The sequence below is a fragment of the Mya arenaria genome, chromosome 17, assembly GCF_026914265.1.
Source record: "Mya arenaria isolate MELC-2E11 chromosome 17, ASM2691426v1".
Taxonomy (NCBI): domain Eukaryota; kingdom Metazoa; phylum Mollusca; class Bivalvia; order Myida; family Myidae; genus Mya; species Mya arenaria.
The window spans coordinates 34067426-34087250 of record NC_069138.1 but is presented as its reverse complement, the minus strand read 5'-3'; the positions used below and the strand labels follow the sequence as shown (position 1 = coordinate 34087250).

The 19825-nt window shown below is 34.7% G+C and overlaps 1 protein-coding gene and 1 non-coding gene across 2 annotated transcripts; one reads left to right on the top strand and one right to left on the bottom strand.

Annotated features, from left to right (window-relative positions):
* Window positions 1-2018: 2018 nt before the first annotated feature.
* Window positions 2019-19382, bottom strand: LOC128222874 (band 7 protein AGAP004871-like). The gene is made up of 9 exons (XM_052932036.1): window positions 19175-19382; window positions 18749-18957; window positions 9284-9399; window positions 8459-8531; window positions 8087-8169; window positions 6939-7142; window positions 6751-6806; window positions 6226-6304; window positions 2019-5407 (listed from the first exon to the last, which is right to left on the bottom strand). The coding sequence occupies exons 2-9, from the start codon at window positions 18843-18845 to the stop codon at window positions 5210-5212; spliced, it is 906 nt and encodes a 301-aa protein (XP_052787996.1). The 5' UTR covers window positions 18846-18957; window positions 19175-19382; the 3' UTR covers window positions 2019-5209.
* Trnah-gug (transfer RNA histidin (anticodon GUG)) lies at window positions 9640-9711 on the top strand. Its single transcript has one exon. It is a non-coding gene; the product is annotated as a tRNA-His (tRNA).
* Window positions 19383-19825: the final 443 nt, after the last annotated feature.

Here is a 19825-nt window from a genome sequence, read left to right as displayed (position 1 = left end):
ATGATGCTTAAAAGACATGTCTTGGTCAATGAAATAACACAACAATATAGCACTATATCTTGTCAATGAAATATCCTCAAGGAATATCTGCTGCTTTGATATAATTGATAAATATTTTATACTTATCAGATGAGTTCGGTTCCCTTTCATATCAATAAATATAGTGTACGAAAGACACGTGAAAGAGAACATGGCACTATCACAATATTGCAAGGAAATCAGTTTCTCATTTGCCATAAGCGAAAAATAACATTTCAATAGAGTTTTTCCTACGAGGTCAATCATCATTTTTTATATACCTACAGATTCTTGGACATGTGATACCGAAGTAGATAACTTCCTTAAAAAGTCAACGATTTTCTGGTTCTATAGAACATAAAACCTACGGTGACTCATTATTTATGATCATATAATACGATCTCTTTACAAGTGGTAATGTAATTGGTATCGACCTTTTGTCACATTAGACAAAGCTAGTCTGCATTTGAAATTCACACTTTGCATTAAATTAGTGACATAAGTGCAATTTTATACTAGAATTCATGATATTATTGTATTTTTAGTATATTCGTAATTAAGATTTCCCCGATTTGTATTGATCAGCATTCACTGTCAATTATCGGTGTGGTAAACCCACGTGACTTGTGACGTCACTTTCTGTTACTGGGTCAAGCATAAAGGCATCGATACAACTTTACAAAAGGCTGTAAGTATTTTAATCTTACGTCTTTTTTTAAATATTGTCCATGCTAAGCGGAAAACATATTTCTTTACAAGTGGCTATCATGTTGATACCGTTTGGTCCCAAAAACAGGGCCAATGCGCAAAATCGTTATATTTTGACAGCTGCAGAATTTAAAAAGTAAATCTGAATATCACTTTATGCAAAGTATTCAAATATACGAATTGCTACGAACAAATTAACATTTAACTAATTGATTTCTATGTTTGAATAACTGATATAAAGAGAATGACTATTGTGGACCTAGCTGACCTTATGGGAATAATGAATAAAGCCCGTATATGTATATCACCAAGGACAGAAAACACTAATGAATTATGTTGTACAATATACCATTGGATATCAAATGATAACAAGACTTCACTTCTCTGACCATAGTTGTATGTGCCGGCTGTCAGTTCGATGAGTGTCTTTCAACTTATATGGAACACTCTTATATATAATTTTCCTCAGGCCTTCTTGCCTTATGACTTGACACAATATTTAAAAGAATGATCCAATGTTTAACAATAACCAATTTATCACCATTTATTATGTTCATCGGTGTGATCAACTTCATTTACTTTAATCACAGATGATCTTCTCATACGTGAGAATTGCCTGACGATGCCAAACATCTAGGCCATTGTCAAAACACAGATTGATAGGAATGCTATGTGGTAAATGCAGCCACCAAATAGTAGGTTCCCTGAAGTTCCTAGTAACCAGCTCTATTCACCAGACTTGATCGCATGACCGTCTACCTGAACTGGTACACTAGAAAACCTACAAATAAGTCATATGCCATCTCTGACCAATGCTGACACGTGTGTTATCACACATTCTGTGACCGTTCAGGTCACTTGAGACACTTGAGTCATTGATAAGACTCTTATAAGGCCCATGTCGCGTAATCATCAGTCCAGCGCGTTAGCAGAGCTCGTAATAGTGGTTAGTACTTCGTGTTGTGGCAGCAACAACCCAGGTCCGAATCCTGGTCACGGCATTGTCTATGTCAGTCGCAATCTAATAGCTGAACCTAATTTTTTCAATAATTTGGGCAGGTTATACGACCATGACCGTTTAAGAAGTCATGTTAAACTGTATACACAAGTCATAAACGGCACTTATTTTCGTACCCATACGTCATACTGTTCTTTCCTAATAATTATTTAACCCATTTACTAATTTAAGTGTTTTTACATGCATATACTCATATACGTATTACACTTATCAAAGTTACATCGTTACCGTCATCTTCTACCAATGCTATATATAAAGAATAAGACATTTTTGAGAGACGTTTATTGTTACAAATCATTGACAACAAAAAGTGTCGTAATAACCAAATACCCCTTGTTAACAACTTATCAATAGAAATGCGGTTTTGTAACCACAGATAACCGCACACTGTATTATAAAATACTCAACTTCTAGCACAGAAATTGGGAATACATATCAATTATATAAGTTACGACGTATATCAAATAGCAAATAAAAATATATCGCAACCGTAAATATAAGGCTGAACTATTGCACATCCTTGAATGACTACATTATTGTATTTTCATTTCATTTATAGTTCATTATTCTTTCATTATTATTTCATTATTATATATGATAATGTTATTATTATATGGAATAAAGATGATACTTATAGATACGCTAGACATTGACAACAGATATATACAAATATACAACAAAAAGTGACGCAACAACTAAACATCCCTTGTTTAATAACTAGTAAATAGAAATGCGCCTTTGTACCTAGATAACCGCACCCTATATTATAAGATACTCAACTTCTAGCACAGAAATGAGGAATACATATCAATAATATAAGTTACGACGAATATGTATCAAATAATGAATGCAAATAAATATTAGCCGTAAATATAAGGCTAAACTATTGCAATTTCATTAAAATTTCGTTATTTTATACGATAATGTTACTGTTATCGGAGTAAAGATACATTTTATGTCTTTTATCAGCAACGTCCGGCATCAATCACGTATTAAATTACTGACCCAAAAAGGAAAATAAATTGAGAATTTACTTGCATTGAATCAAAGAGCATTTATACAGTGTGTTTTCTGTTGATATTAAAGCAGACATATAAAATGAGTTGTAAAATACATAAACAAGTTTTGATTTATATATTTATAAAGCGAAGAAACCAATGCGCATGTCTATGGAGGCGTATATTGTGTGTACTGATGACGTCATCATGTAGTCTTGTGTCGAAAAGTTTCATGTCGACATTACGAGCTACATACATCATAACATGCTGGCAAATTTATGCTGACTTCTCCACATATAAAGTGGATATTAAGATTGATATTTTGATATAATACTTTGTCGATTTATCATTTATCATTAAGTCGACATAACATGTCTAACCTGATTCGACCCAACATATCCAGTTAGCAAGTAACAGAATTCGACATAATGTTGACAAAGTAACGCGTTAAGTCGACATAAAACAATTCGACAAGAGAACATTATCATATTTTTATTATACACGATATACGCTTCCATACGTGTGGTATATGTAACAAATAGAATGACAACAATATACATTTTCCAATTTTGTTTTCACGTATTGAACGATTGTGCCCAAAGTTTTGGAAACCGCAAGACTCGTACGTTCTCGAATGGTTCTACTTATTGTAATGATAATTGAGTTAATCACCTCATCACATGTTCGTATATTTTGAAGCCAATTCATGAGGTCCAACCCGAAGCTTGCCGGAGATGACCGAGTTGTTACGAATGAAACAGGCGAGCAACAATAAACAGCAGTATAGCGAATGGCACTTACTTCAGAGAAGAGTAAAATAGTCAAAAGTTTTATTTTTTTATGGAACTAATAAAATGAGCAAAGCACCATGTGTTATATTTCAGTATTATACTAACATGTAAATATGTATAAGTGAAACACATATGGTATTGGAAGAACAGTTTTACATTATGTTAAGGCAAAACAGTCACGTAAAAAAACGTACGTAAGATATTCAGGACAAATACTTTTCCTAAGAACTTACAGTGGAAATGTTACTGAAAAACATTTATTAAGAGAAAGAACATTTATAGTTTAATGATAATAAACAACACTTATGTTAAGAAAGAATAGGTATAATCTTAAGGAAAACCAGTTAAAATGTTAAGGAAATCCCCATTTATGTAAAGAAAGAACTATTATAATGTTAAGGAAAACCCCAGCTATGTAAAGAAATAACAGTTATAATGTTATGGAAGTCCCCATTTATGTAAGGAAAGAATTATTATAATGTTAAGGAAAAACAGTTATGTCCCGAAAGAACAGTTATAATGTTAAGGAAACCCACAGCGGTGTAAAGCAATAACGGTCATAGTTAAATGCTAACGAAGAAAAATGGTGCTGCAAAAAATAAAACTTATGTAAACAGTTATTATAATTTAATTATAACGAATACCAGTTGTGATAACAAAGAAAATTGTACTGTTAAAAACGGTAAGCTAAGTAAAGAAAGAATATTTATAGATTAGTAACAAAAAAAAGCATTTATGTTGAGCAGGGTAAGGAATCACGCGATTTCAAAAGGGTTCTCTCATGGGTCACCACAGGTCACAACCGACGTAAACAAACAAGTAAGTGACGTTAATTTCTAAATAACTTTTTTGACAGAAAAAATATGAAAATATTTCTTAACCTTTAAAAGGTTATGCTACTTTCTGCTTCTACACGCGTAAATTATTTTAGATTTGCTTGTATTTTAATGATGCAATTCTTGGCCAAAATTTTAGTGTTGCATCTTCCTACAAAATTCCGTCAAGTTGAAATTTTGGCTTCCGCGTGATATCTCACCCTGTAAGCGTCTGCCCGCCCTAGAGGGCTGAGTAACTAGAGGTATGCTATAAGAGTATTATCAACCCAGAGTTCAAATGAGCAACATGAACTGAATATGTTAGACAAGATAAAACCTCTCGTATGACAACTCACGGAGAAAAGATAATGTACACATATAGATATGATTAGATATATGCGCATAAGAGGCTCACTGTACAACTTGACTAATGCAGACACACATGTAATTACTCATACATATTTAAGACTTTCCAAAGGAAAAACAAGCTATATTTATATTCCACCAAACCTCCATTTACCACGATATTCAACACAAAAGGCTCTTGAACGGGATCTTCATGTTGAAAAGCTCAACTCAAACCCAATGTCTAAATTCGTTAAAGGCTAGAATCAATGTTGTTTTACAAATACAATGAGTAATACACCAAAATGGTTATCCTCGGGACCCTGGCTATTCCAGTAGTAAAGGCATACTGCTGTTAAGAATAACTTCATTTTGTAGAGTAATTCAAAACTCATGGGTTCCACAAATAGAAAGCAAATGGGCGGACAAAGAGATGGATATCTCAACCTTATTTCTCGAATTCTCATCACACTAACATATTTTTAAACCACCACCGCTACTAAAACTGTGTTCCTGTTACCCTCTGTCTTTTTTCATGAAAGAGGAGAACAGTTCTATGGGCAGGGGGAATATGATGGTGGAGTTTTTCTCCGCCGAGATTGTATTAAGCGTCTGGAGGTACCGGAGCTGGATGGCGGCGGGAGATTCCATAATGACGTCTGCCGCTTCTTTAAGAGCACGTGACGCTTTTTGTTCGCCCTCCGCCGCTATCACCTAAGGATGAGAAATTGTCCCCGTGGTTAAATGTGGAAATGTTTTTTGTTTGTTAAAAAAGCAAGCTTACGAATAGTTGAAAACTGTGTAGACTTTTTGCTTGCATTCATATATATGGATACTTTGATTGGACTGATCTCATTGCCTCACCTCTCAGAAATCCTAAAAAACGTATTCGGAACACCATGGCCATTTACATCGAAAACAAGCTCGGATATTTTGCCGGTACATCAGCCGAAGCAGCTCGTACTCTTTTAATAATAGTATGAATTAATTGTAGTGCTTTAACGTGTTGTTTGTATTACTAAGATTAAATTGATTGCCGATGAAGTGTACTTTTGCATAAATAATCAAGATATCCAAGAGTAAAGGCAAAAGGTTTAACTGCTAAATTGAAAATACTACGCGATCTACTTGCAGCGTAGTTAACTGTAAAGATTTCTGACAAACCATCCATATACATCCGAGTTTGTTTTTGGTGGAAAATGGCCCGAGAAGTTCCGGATGAAGAAAAACGATTCTTATACAGGTAACACACCTGCTGTCAGAGAGTGAACATATGTAATACATTAAATATAATAACTAATATTGAGTATGAGACACATATCCCACTGCCTCCAACTAATAAGGTTTTCCAACAAGGTGTGTCACAATATTTGATATTTGAAGTAAATTATTAAGTTCATCATTCGGTCACACCTAGGACCAAATTCTACTTCTTGGGCACATAGAACACAAGGGAAAGGGTACATATAGTATGAATCCATGTCAAGTAAATAACAATATAACTTTCTGAACTTGCAAAAAACTCAACTGACCTTAGCCCGGGCCTCACGTGCGGCCTCCGCCTCCGCCGCCATGGCCCTCTGTAACTGTACGGGTAAACGAACATCCTTACTGGAATGTAAAACATAACATGTTTAAAGTTTTGTTTAAGAATGAACATAAATAGTTATAGACATATCTAATTTTGAAATTAATGAACTGAAATATTTTTAAGTTATAGCTTAGAATTTCATACTTTTCATACTTTTATCAAACGAAATACTTTATCCCTAAAGACGTAGAACAGATTTGTATGGTGTGAATTGACGTAATTTTGGAACAAACTCTCATGAATCTAGACAAATCCCTCGTAAACTTCGAAAAAAATCTCGTAATTGTGTACCTAACAAAAGTTATTCAGGATCAAACCCTTGTGGAATTTAACCAAACCCTCGTTTTCTTGACCCTTTGAATACTAGACTACTCTGTTAGATTTAGACCAAACTCTCGTCGTTCCGGGCAAAATCTTCTCAATTCTTGAGAAAGCCCTCGTAAAGTTTATATCTGTGAATACTTACACCTCGACCCTCTCCACTTTCACACCCCACGGGTCTGTTGCCTCGTCCAAAGACGTCTGAATATGCAAAATAAACAGTTTGCTTACAACTGAGCTTGAGTAACTACAATAATATTTACAACACCAAAACAGTTCAAAATAAATAATTCAAACCTTCTTTGAAGTAAAAAAGGGCATGCTTTTCTATACCTGCATCTGGTGAGAGATTGCCTCCCGGTCCGCGAGAATCTCGCTCAAATTCTTGGTCCCCAGCACGTTCCGGAGCGTCGTAGCCGCCAGGAGTCGCGTGGACCGGTTAGCGTCTTCCACGTTAGTAATGGACGTGGTCGCATTGTTTACCCGGTAATAAACCACAGCGTCAACAGCAACTGTTACTGAGTCTTTGGTCAATACCTGGAGATAATCACTCATTTTTTTTATTCAAATTTAAGTTGATACAATTTGTATCTCTTTTACGCACAGTGAAGAACGTAGTCGCGTCGTTTATGCACTTACTATTCTATTTCGTTATTATTAAACTTGATATTTGATATAACTAGTTTGTGTGGATTGAGCTACACTTTTTAAGACGAAAGCAATAACAACAATGGAACTAAAAAAGTATAGCAATTTCCCTGAGGTGTTTAGATGATATTATTCGTTCCATTTAGTTGATTGTTTAATGCAGTAAACCAGGCTCTGACATTTGGGAAACATTTAAAGGCTTTTAAACCTTCCAGATACGCCAACCATTTAAAATGCTTTAAATCCGCAAGGTATTATTAGTCATAAAGTCATCGTAAACATTCCTGGCAAAATTGCAATTGTACTTTGGTACTTTTCAAGTAATAAATTTCAATAATAAAATCTATACGCTTTAGAAAAAAATAAGCATTCTTTAGTGGATGAGAGATCATTTTGAAGTATGAAACAGTCTGGCGTTGATTAAAATAGTTCTTTGACATTAGTCGCGGGTTGGCTGAAACTGTAAATTGACAATTGTCGCGATGTTACTCTAACTTTTCATTGCCATTCGTCGCGGTTTTATTGAACCTGTTCATTGACAATAGTCGCGATTATATTGAAACTGTTCATTGGCATCAGTTTCGGTTTTATTTAAATTGTATATTGAGTTTATTCGTGGTTTATCTATAAATGTTCATTTATAAATGACGCGGTTTGATTGAAACTGTTTATTGACATCAGTCTCAGGTTTACTGAAAATGTTAATTGGCAGGAAAAGTAAAGAACAAGAATATACTGTTACCGAACGAATCAAATATTATGTATGTACGATACATATAGTAATTTATTTTTTAAAAATAAAGGTCAGCTTTTAATTTTAAAACCATTCCTACCTCCTGTGGTGGCACATCAAATGACACAGTCCTCAGGTCAACCTTGGTATAGGAGTCGATACATGGCACAATGAAAAACAGCCCTGAAAAAACGGATAAACGAATTCATGTATGAACTTTAAGAAGGAAAATGCGAAAATGGAAATACTGAAAATCTTTAACAACAACTACAAAATCATTATTGTACCTCTTTTTTATTAAAATCACTTTTCAATTCTTTTCACTGAACTTTCAAGGGTATGTACTGTGAATGTTTTTACTCTCTCGTGTCTTTTAAACATTTGGTCACTAATGATGCGCTTAAATCACATTTCCTGATATATAGCCCCCTTAAACTACTAATGCGTTTTTGGTCACTATGATTTACCATACCTGGTCCCTTGGCCCCTCCTGATAATAACCGACCCAAGCGGAATATAACGGCCCTCTCATACTCCTGGACCACCTGACCAGGACAAAAAATGATAGCATGGTAAAGTCACATATTATTCATATAATAACATTTTTTAAATCGCTTGAAACAGCCCAATCGGATTTGATGAACAATTTTTAAGTTGTTCATGCAGTCTTATGTCATATGCAAACAAAATGTTAATAATATTTCGGACATTCTTTAGCCGGAAGTTTTTCACTTATCAGTATGTTTCCAACATGACCAATTGAACAAAAGAAAGCAGAGGATGACCGTATATGGATTGTGTATGTGTACGAAAAAGTCCATTATTAACTTTTCGGTTGCCCAAGCTAGAAAGGGGTACGAGCAAAAATCACGTGATGTGTTCACCAGTTATACTTAACATAAGACAAAATGATGGAAATTTATGGGCATGTATTATTATTATTATGAATAAGCACATTCAAATCATTGTTTAGCATAGCAGACGTGTATGTTTTCTAACAAATGTCATCGTCGAAACCCATGCTATCTTGTTTCGATTGCTTCACACAATATACCGTGGTGGATAGGCTAGCGAAACTCCGTAAAGTATTATTGTGATTAAACTGCAACTTCTCGACTGCATCTGTATCGTCTGATGCGTCAAATCAAACGGGTTTAACTTCACATTCTTGAAGAAGAGGCTACCGCATTCAATTTGCATTCTGTATTCCAAGTGTACGTTATAAATATACTGGGTACCGATGTTGACATATATCGTGTATATACAGCTAGATACTACCGATTGAACTTGCACTTACCTTGATACAAAGACACAGTGAAAACGGAAGGGTGCAGATGATAACGAGCATAGACAGAGCCCAGAGTATGTAGCCACAACAGACAAGACCCCCTCCATCATCAGAGTCTACACCTCCTGAAATAAGAAATAATTCCTTGTACAATATCGATACATGCACATAGTCTAGAGAACATAGAAATCTATTGAGACCTCTTTTATAATATCTAAACCTTTACAATCTCTATCCTATACCATGGCAGTATTGTATCACAAATTATATGGCAGCTTCCGTTCAGGTCACTTGAAACACTTAAGTCAGTCATTGATAAGATTCTTATTATGCCTAAATCACCACACCGTCAGTTCAGCGAGATAGCCGTGATCGTATAGTGGTTAGTACTTCGCGTTGTGGCCGCGACAACCCAGGTTCGAATCCTGGTCACGGCAATGTTTCTATCAGTCGCTAAACTCGTATTTTTTAATATAAACGACCGTGACCGATGTCATGTTGAACTCATAAACGATCTATATAATTGACAAAATGGCACTTATTTTCGTAACCATGTACCACACCTTTCTCTTTCTCAGTTAGCGTTATATTCATTTACTCATAACAGTGTTTTCACATACACATACCCATATAAGTATTACACTACTCAAAATCTGCAACATTGCAAAGCACCGTCAACTTCTACCGATGTTATATATATGAAGAATGAGATATGTTTTCGAGACTTTTATTGTTACAAATCATTCACAACAGAAATATAAAAATATACAACAAAAATCGACGTTACAGCTAATTACCCATTGTTAAACAACTAGTCAATAAAAATGTTCACACTTTTCCAATCATACCTGACATTTAAAAAAACACACAACTAAGCTGCACCTACTTTCGTTTGCTTTGACGAGCTTTGATACAGCAACAGTCCGTCGCGTTTACCGTGTTTAAAAATAGGTAACAGTTTTGGAGAAATACATCTTATTGTCCCATTTTTATCGTGTCATTCCTACAAGCAGTGAAAGTGATGAAAAGCATGGTAAATGTCTTTCACTGACTGATACTGCCGCCTATGGTAGTACATATATGTAGCTATATAAGGCGCTATCTCAATACATAAGCACGGACACCACGATGTTAGCTGCAGAGTAACACTTTTTGGACTAGACGGTTATGGTATGTATCAGTACAGGCGCTCATAAGTTTATAGAGAGTAAACGCCAATAAGCATGTCATGGCGTAAACTGCAAATTTACTTGGCATTTGGTTTCTTATAACGCTAGAAATTAGCTTCACTAGTATGTGGTAATGCTTTTGTGGAATCTTGTTGAATTATGTCCCATGACGAGACCTTTGGTCCGATACATTTGGCTCTGCATTAAAAACATGCTGGTGTTTGTGTTCAAACGAGGGTGAACAAGGCCAAAGAGATAAAAATTTACATGATATTTAAGCATGATATCGTACATATGTAACATGCCATGTGTTGTCTAAATACGGCGGTGAGCTTGTTATGCTTAGTATGTTCTGTTCCGTTCAATAAAACAATGCTTGTCTTCAGAGAGACTGTGTTTGTTTGTGGAATACAATCAGTGATGCTAATGTCGACCCAGCTGATTTTGTCGGGGAAACAAGAACTGGGTATCATTATGGAAATAGCATACAGTTGTTCATAGACACATAAACTCGCCATAGACGATATGTATCATTATGGAAATACCATACAGTGGTTCCTGGAAAAATATATCAATCCAACTCCATGGAAAATAAATTCCAAGATCTGATTTAGGATTATGGTAATGAATACTAATTTAGTACTTTAGGAAAATTTCCGAAGTTGTATGCAGACCTATATAGGCAAATGGCAACACCACAATAACCTATTTATCATATATCTCCATCGTTCATGAACAGCAATGTTGTTAGTGAGATTCATTTTACAACCATGCCGTTTGATTGCAAATCTTCTCAAATGCCTCAGACTTCGTCGATCTTGAATAAGTAACATTCAGGTGGTCGTGTTTTGCGAGCTGTTAAGCCTCCGATCTCACCAATGTAACCCATAAAATAAAGCGTTCCAATTATCAAATCATGGCGGTTCACATGTAAACAGTATTCCCATTTTGTGCTTAAACATAAACTGCAGACATCCTATTACAAAATTAAAGACAATAAAAGACGAGCCAACATCACATCTTCATTCATCATATAGAATGGTGTTAACATTTCATAAATCTACAGCGCCTGGTTGAACCAAAGGTTCTGTATTAATACACCTTGATACTTTTGTAGCTCCCGTTTTTAATTAATATGCTCTTGAAATATGGAGATTACACCAAGTCAAAATAAATTGAAAACATTCACGTTTTCAAACGGACACATTGTTAAATGTTAAGAAAAATACTACACAGCAAGTGTTTATGGTGAACTAAGTTGATATTCAGTATTGGTTCATTAGAAAAAATAGAATCGTTAACTATTGGTTAATATTTTACAGGAGAAATTATTATCACATTGTATATACATTGTGTGTATACCACGTGATAAATAACGTCATATATGCTACGTCGGAAGGCAACATTTTGCTTAAAACGATGACTTGAATCAAATATAACTTATTATTTACTACACCATTTTAGATAAAACAAAGGGCAGTCTATGCCGCTTAAAGAGCCCCGCCTTCGTTTAATTACCGGAGTTTGGTAAGGTGATTTGTTTCATCAAACACTTTGACAAACCTGTTTCTAAAACAATGTTATGACAGTGCTCCGTCAGATGGCCGTATTGTGAAAAGGTTTGTCGAAGTGTTTTAAGAAACTAAACTCTCAATCAAACTTTGGTAAAAGACCGAAGGCGGGGCTCCGTGAGCGGCATAGTCTGCGCCTTGTTTAATTTAAAATGGTAAAGAAATAGAAAGTTATCTTTGTTTGTAGTCTTCATTCGAAGCAAATTATTGCATTCCGACGTAGCATTTATGACGCAATTTATCACGTGGTATACACACACTGATATACGTAGGACTGATGCTATTCAGAAATACAATTAGGCAAGGACGTTATTTATTTTCTGTACACACGTACTCATTAAATGTCTTGATGATTTCTAAAATATAATACCTGTGTACTATCCACAGTATCGCATGTGTCGTTACCGTCAACGAAAAGTTTCAATCAATCGAAAATTGTTGTTTTCAGGCGTTGGATGGAGTTTGTTCTTTGATATTGTGTTTTAATAACGAAGTGAAAACAGTTACTTAATTCACTGCCAAACATAGCAGCCATAAATCTGCTGGGATTTCGTTAATTGGGTATTTATACAAATCTGATTTGTACGTAGTTAAGGTTCAGTTCAAATTTATAGGTTCCATTTCGGTTTCGTGCCTAGTGATTGTGCTAAACCTCTAACAGTGTCTGAAATATGGCATGCGATATTCCCATGAAACCATAATTATGTAAACATTTCTTCTTGATAATGTCAGGACCAGGGTAGAAAATCACATTTGGTACACAGCCAAGAGACAACGTTATTCCTGCATGAAATATCCAGGGGACATTGTATAGCCTCATACACGCTATTGTCATTGACGTTTGTGAAGAAAATGAAATATCTTCCAAATTCTCAATCTTACGTTTAATACAACCCAAGAGTATAATGAAAGCCAGTTATTTACTAAACTAGCACAATGCCAGTTGTTATTGCCTTTAAACATTCTGTTTATCCTGCCCAACCTTTATTTATAGTCAAAACGTAATCTGGTCAAAATAGAGTATAACTGATGTTTTCACTACGTTCTCAATTCTGTGACAGCTTCCGTTCAAGACACTTAAGACACTTAAGTCATTGATAAGATTCTTATTATGCCTTAATCGCTTTTTCAACAGTTCAGCGAACTAGCCGTAATCAAATAGTGGTTAGTACTTCACGTTGTTGCCGCGACAACCCAGGTTCGAATTCTGGTCACTGCATTGTCTGTCTAGGGTGCCTTTCAGTTACACTTCATACACTTGGACCTTTGTCGGCAAACGGATCACACTGCTACATGGACAACGCAATTTCCAAGTATAAAGCTTCATAGAGTTTCTAGCCACAAGTTTATTCACCATACTAGATCGATCTATGTAACTGTCTACTTGAGCCGGAGCACTAGAGAACCTTAAATATGTCAATTGTCTTGCATTTCTCTATCCCAAAGATCGTTATGTGTGTTCAATATTAAGCTACCAGATCTTAAACCGGTAGTCCTTTGTGTCCTTTTATTAAGTAACATCGACAGTGGACAGTCGCAGACGCAGACTACATAATTTACCCCCGATCGCAAAAAGACTGGCATTGGCATGGCTAAACTCGGCATAGTGTTCAAAGCCAAAACTCACAGGAAAGAAAGAATATCTTTTTTCGATACATTAAATTAGCAAACTCCATAACAATCAATAATTGTATAACAATAACTAAAATTAAATGATAGCATTACACACTGTCTAAATTTTCGAACCAACCACATATATTTTCTTTAAAAAAAAATGCTGAATGGCTGACTAGAAACTAAGGAAGTAATCAAACGATGGTGCCTTTACGTTACAATATTTCATCATTCAATAGCATCTGGCAAATAGCTTATACAAAAAAATCTTATTTTCTTATCGCGGAATGCCTCTATATAAGCTAGCGCACATGGAAAGCTTTTGCACAAACCGTATTGTTATTATCGAAAGACATTTCCGGTCAAATACAAACGGAATTTCAACAAACCTCTGATAAAATATTACTTATCAAAATTTAAGTCCTTCTTTGTTTTGTATTTCTGTGTGAATATAGACAAGAAATTCCTTTTCCATTTTTTAACTGATTGTAACGTCAATCAAACATAACAATATGTATTATAAATTTGAAAGTATGCAAACACAGCTAAATTAGTCTGCCTGTTAATGTCAGGGCCTCGGTAATGGGCTATCAACACTTGAATCAAAGCATAAATGGGATATTGTATAACTTTAAGCATTTTCTGTGTCTGATGTTTATCACTTAATTCATACTGCTTCTCGCATGTTTTGACCGCCGTTAGGTGCACGTCCAATGTTTTAGACTAAAAACTAATGAAAAAAGATACGCTGGCCAACACGTGACGTACTGATATATGAACTATGTTCATCGGTCTATGAATAACTGAGACAAACACTATGTACACTGACATAAACAGATACATACTGGCGGTCTAACACGATATATAATGCCCTAACAACAGCTACGTAACAAAACCTATTAAATTTGCCGTACATATTGTTCAAGAAACACACTGACTCGCTGAATAGCTCTGAAAAGATGTATCGACATATAGTTTGTAAAATATGAGTGAAAAAGGGAACGTTTATGGGACTAAATGATGTCCATAGGTCTTAAACATGTACCGAAGGACTTATATCTTACCTGGAACGTAACCAGGGGCAGAGTTGGTGTCCTTGAATGTTTCACCATTCTCCTCAGCCATCTCGATAACTTGGTGTTTGTGATAAGCCGTCAACATATATACTTTTCATCAACTCGTTTACATTGTCAACTGTTTAACACTAATTTAACTTCAGAATTTGACCACTATACTACACGCCATTGTAATGTATTTGTTTCCATTTTAAACAGAGACACGATCGTGTATATAACGTTCATAATCAGTTTCGAACACAAAATAAATCATATGTCCTTAGCGTATATTTCACCACATATAAAACTCTTTTTAATCTGAATATGTCAACACCATTTTCTCGAAAGAAAAAAAGATTTGTCTCAAATATCCCCAGAACAATACATCATGTCAAACATTGTACCGACTTTATCACTCAAAGCGACTTGCAACTTGACATTTCTTAGAAACCCTGACGTGTATGCACTTGGAATTAACATAATTCTGCATTGTATAGACAGTCGAAGATTTAATACAGTTCGTTAGAAACAGAGCAATCTTGAATCAAGTGTATATGTTAAGAAAACCATAACCATAACAAACGTGTAAACAAAACACATTAACCTAAAACAGTTGTTCAATGTTTCTTAAATGTATCGCAATATAACTAAAGAATGACTAAAACTCAAATTCATCTAGACCAAATAGGAGCCGTTTTATCTATTTAAGGTATCCGACGTACAAAATAAGCTTTTCCTATCATCGAGCCATGTTAACTTTTGATGCCTTGTGACCCCAAATAATGGTTATGTTATTTGTAAAGGGATTGCTTACTAATTAGTATTATGTTAACAAATGAGTGAACGATCATTATAGATTAATCAATTGCCGATTGTATTGTTGTTCTTTATTCAAATTGAAATCGGACGTGAAATGTCCATTTTGCAATCGAACATGGCCATAAACACTTGTCTGTTATAGTTTTTCGGTATAACTCTGACATATCTTTATATACAAATAAAACACTTTCAAATGATAATAAAAATAAAAGTGGGTCACCAGGTATCCAAATTTCATGTAAACTCTGAACCCACCACAGTCAGTACCAAAAAGTATATCCATTCCAACGTTAAATATTTAATAATTAATGGCACATCATTGCATTAATAAACTAAAATACAACTTATGTAAATTCCATGCGTGCTATTAAATATTCAACTTATGTTAACCGTATCGTCATACATCATAGACTTAATTCTCTCTACTTGTCAGTTATTAAAAACATTTAATCCGATTAGCTACATCGTTCTTAGATCCAATTAAGACTTATATTGAATACCAGCCCATCGTAACAAACATGTCTGGAAATCATTGTACAGACTTTCCTCCAAAGATCATTCACTGAACTACTAAATATATTTCCCACAAAATGCTCAAGCAATGAAATAGACAGAGATGCAGTGTTAATAACCCTAGTGTTTGGCACAGTGTGGATGATATTGATTTGATCACAGCAACTCCCCGAATTACCGTCTACTCTGTTAAACATCAGTGCAAGAAAATATTTGCTGCGAAGCATCAAGTGGCGCATTGATATAGCCGGTAGTACAGCTTAATATGCTATTTATTTTGTATAATAACTAGATTGGTTAGTAACAAATATATAAAAAAGAAGGGGAAAAACATTTGCCGTGATAGGCATGTTTCAATAACATAAAAATGCAATTTTAGGGGTGAATGCAAACAAAGGTTCTAAGTGGCATTACAGAAAGAGAAATATGCTTTCACCCCTCGAATTGAATAATTGAGCAAGTTTCCTATTTTCGTTTTCCATACCTTAATGAAATACAGTTAACTTCCAAAGCAAGTCGATTAACGAAGGGAAGATGCCGAGAGCCTATTTAAAGTTGGAAAGATAAAATTGTCATTAGTAGACTTTATTGTTTTTTCAAAATGAATTGAAACTATTTTGAAGTAGGTTATAACTTTTATAAATACGTACTACTGGCGTTTGCATAAAGTTTCAAGTCTGAATGTGCATATGTTTGCAGATTCATCATAGCTTATATTCATTTTATTGAAAGTACCTTTTTATTAACGACCGAATTCTGATGCAACGTCCGACATAAATATATATCTAGAATATATTTTTCACGTAAATATTACAATAAGACAATAAGGTCTAAGCCGTATTTATGACATTTTTTCGTATGCAGAATTCAACTTCAGGTTATATTCTATTTTTAGAGCTCTAATATTGTTTTAATATGACAATCAAACAAAATTCAGTTTTTTTATGGAAATAAACTTGATTTCCAACATTTCTTATTCTCATTCTCATTCTCATTTATTTCAATATATCCTCCGCATGGGAGATTAGAACACAATGTAATATATATGAGCATGTTTAAATATGTCAGTAGAAAAGGTTATTTCATGCATGAAGTAGCATGAGAGTAATACATACATGTATACAATAGGTTCAAGTCAAACACAATAGTAATGACAAACTAACAGCAATTGTATGATCATACAATATAGACATAATCATCTTACGCAATATATGCACAAATGCCACTGTTTCAGTATTATTTAAACACTATCGAAAGTATTGTATACATTGAACACATCTTGTACATAACGAAAACTGAGCTTGCATAACAGCAATTGATTATAGTCTTCATTTTGTATGTACTTGCTCCCTAAAACAAAATCTCTGAAAATTGTCGAATCTGTTTTAGCTAAGTCGGATCCGACATGTTGACCATATACCATGTTTATATCACAATACAAACTATCGCGTACAGCTGCTGTACACGGACAAGCAAACACGATATGCTCGGTTTTTGTTAAAGAACACGCGTTTGCAAATTAAGCAGACGGAGTGCAGTAAAGAGGGCTTGTCTAGCCACAAGTTAGCAATAAAGTGCGCAAGTTTTAAGTCCGAGCGACTATTTGCGGACTGCCACACAACACATGGCTCAATTTGTTTATGGAGATTTTTGAATAGTAAAAAATCCCTGTCGCTAATAAGTCTTTCGCGCCATAAAGTAAGTTCTGTCTGTTTCACGATTTATAAATAGAGCTTTTCCAGCTCGACTTCAAACGCGCTACATAATGCAATATGAACTCGTTAAGGCTATCTTGTAAGCGGTATTTGTTTACCAAAGCGCATATATCAGGTATAAAGCCAAGCATTAGATTACTTGTTCAGTGATTAAGAAATCGTATTATATATTTCCTTATAAAAAGTTGTCGCGTTAAACTATCGGAAGGCAACGTCATTATCTTTTGCAGAAAATATAATTTGCGGATCTCGACTTAGCTTATAAGCCCAATACGTGTTGTAGACCGCATCCCATACTTAGAGTTAACTAATATCCCTAAATGAGTGGACGATTCGACATAACTAAGCGATTGTCTGACAAATGTTACTATAAGTGGAACTGACAAGCGTTTTGTGGAGAACGACAAGCAACAAGATTTTGTTGTATTGATTTCAAATTTGTGAAGAACTGCATAGTCTTGTACGATATCAAGCATATGCTGAAGACCGGAAGGCGTTAAAGCAACGAGTGTAATGTCATATGCGAGGGTAGGATTCCCTGCAGCAATTGTACCAACTTTGGCGCCATATCCGGATGTTTCTAATCGATTCAGCAGGTCGTTAATGTGCACTAAATAATAGAAACCTGATAATACGCCGCCTTGGCGGACAGATCTACGTACATTTATAGAGTCAGACGTTGAACCAGACCACCTCACGTATGTTGTAAGGTTTTGGCCATTAACCATGAAGCAGAGTTTTCCATAGCTTCCATTGAATGCCAAGATCGTGCAATTTCAAAAATAGGGAGTCGTGCCAGACAACATCAAAGGCGCCTTTCATATCTAACTGAGCTACATATACATTACTTCCACTATCGAGATTATGCGTAATTAATTCCTGTAGATTAAAGGCTGCAGTTATACAACTATAATAGGGTTTTCCTAGTTAAACGTAATCATATTACAGATTTAAAGCACTTCATAAGTAACATTGGCATTTATATTTTCCACTAAACGTTACTTTTAAAAAAAATCACCTGTAACATAACCCAGTGCAGAGTTATTGTCCTTGATCATTTCATCATTTTCCTCAGCCATCTCGATAGCCTTGTTATTCCGATAAGAGGACGACATTGGCCACTTCACATGAACACGTTTGTATTGTTAAACACGTATTGGTTCTTTAAGTTGTTGCTTTTTTTTTGAAGCACTCGGTATTCATAAAATAGCATAAGTCATTTCCTATCTGAAGTCATTTTCCTAACTTAAGTCTCATACAGGTCATATGATATATTACCTAAACAATTTCTAATAAAACTTTATTTTCATTTATTTTATGTAATTTGCATTCATTGTATGTAAAAAGCACTTGTAATATTTCTTTACTTTGACTATGAAAGCTTTAAGAAATCGATTTAATTATTAAGTTAAAAAATGACTTAAGCTATTTCATGAATACCGACCAATTCCACTCCTGTAGAATGCCAGTTTTTTCCATAACCAATATGATAACAATCCAGAAGTCTACTCCATATGCACCAACAACGTTAATATTGACTTAAACTACATGTTATAGCATTAATATACCGACATAAAAATGGTTGAATGAAATAATTGCTCAATATATTCAGACCGGCATGCCTAACATATAATCATTATATCTGACAATATCTCCCAGAGCATCCTGAATCTAGACAATGCATAAACACCCTGGCTTAAGAGTATCGGGAAGTATTTCAAGTACGAGGAATGGTAAACATATTGCTCTGTTCCTAGGCGTTTAATACACATATCAACACACACAATAGTGCTCGAGGATAATATCAAATTAAGCACCGTAATTGCATCAACAATAGTAAACGTAAAAAAATAATTGCAAAAACAAATAACAGATGGAATAATTAGAATAATTATATAAAACACGCATTCTCTTTTCCACTTTAAATAAGAGTGCTGGAAAAAATCAAAAGTGTTCAAATAAACAAAATTATTATAGTTAAAAAGCAATTCAAATAAATATAACGTGACCTGTCATATGCTTTTCTGAAGGTATCGCAACATGGCTAACACATATGCGGCACGAGTAATGTTATGTCCAAAAATCCATATCACTG

Bases quoted from the DNA above. Each gene is read 5' to 3' on its own strand.
- LOC128222874 (XM_052932036.1), bottom strand. From the start codon at position 18,845: ATGTCGTCCTCTTATCGGAATAACAAGGCTATCGAGATGGCTGAGGAA. The intron at 9,400-18,748 runs GTGATTTTTTTT...TTCTTATTTCAG, and splicing joins TGCACTGGGTTATGTTACAG to GAGGTGTAGACTCTGATGAT. The intron at 6,305-6,750 runs GTAAGTATTCAC...TTTACATTCCAG, and splicing joins AAAGTGGAGAGGGTCGAGGT to TAAGGATGTTCGTTTACCCG.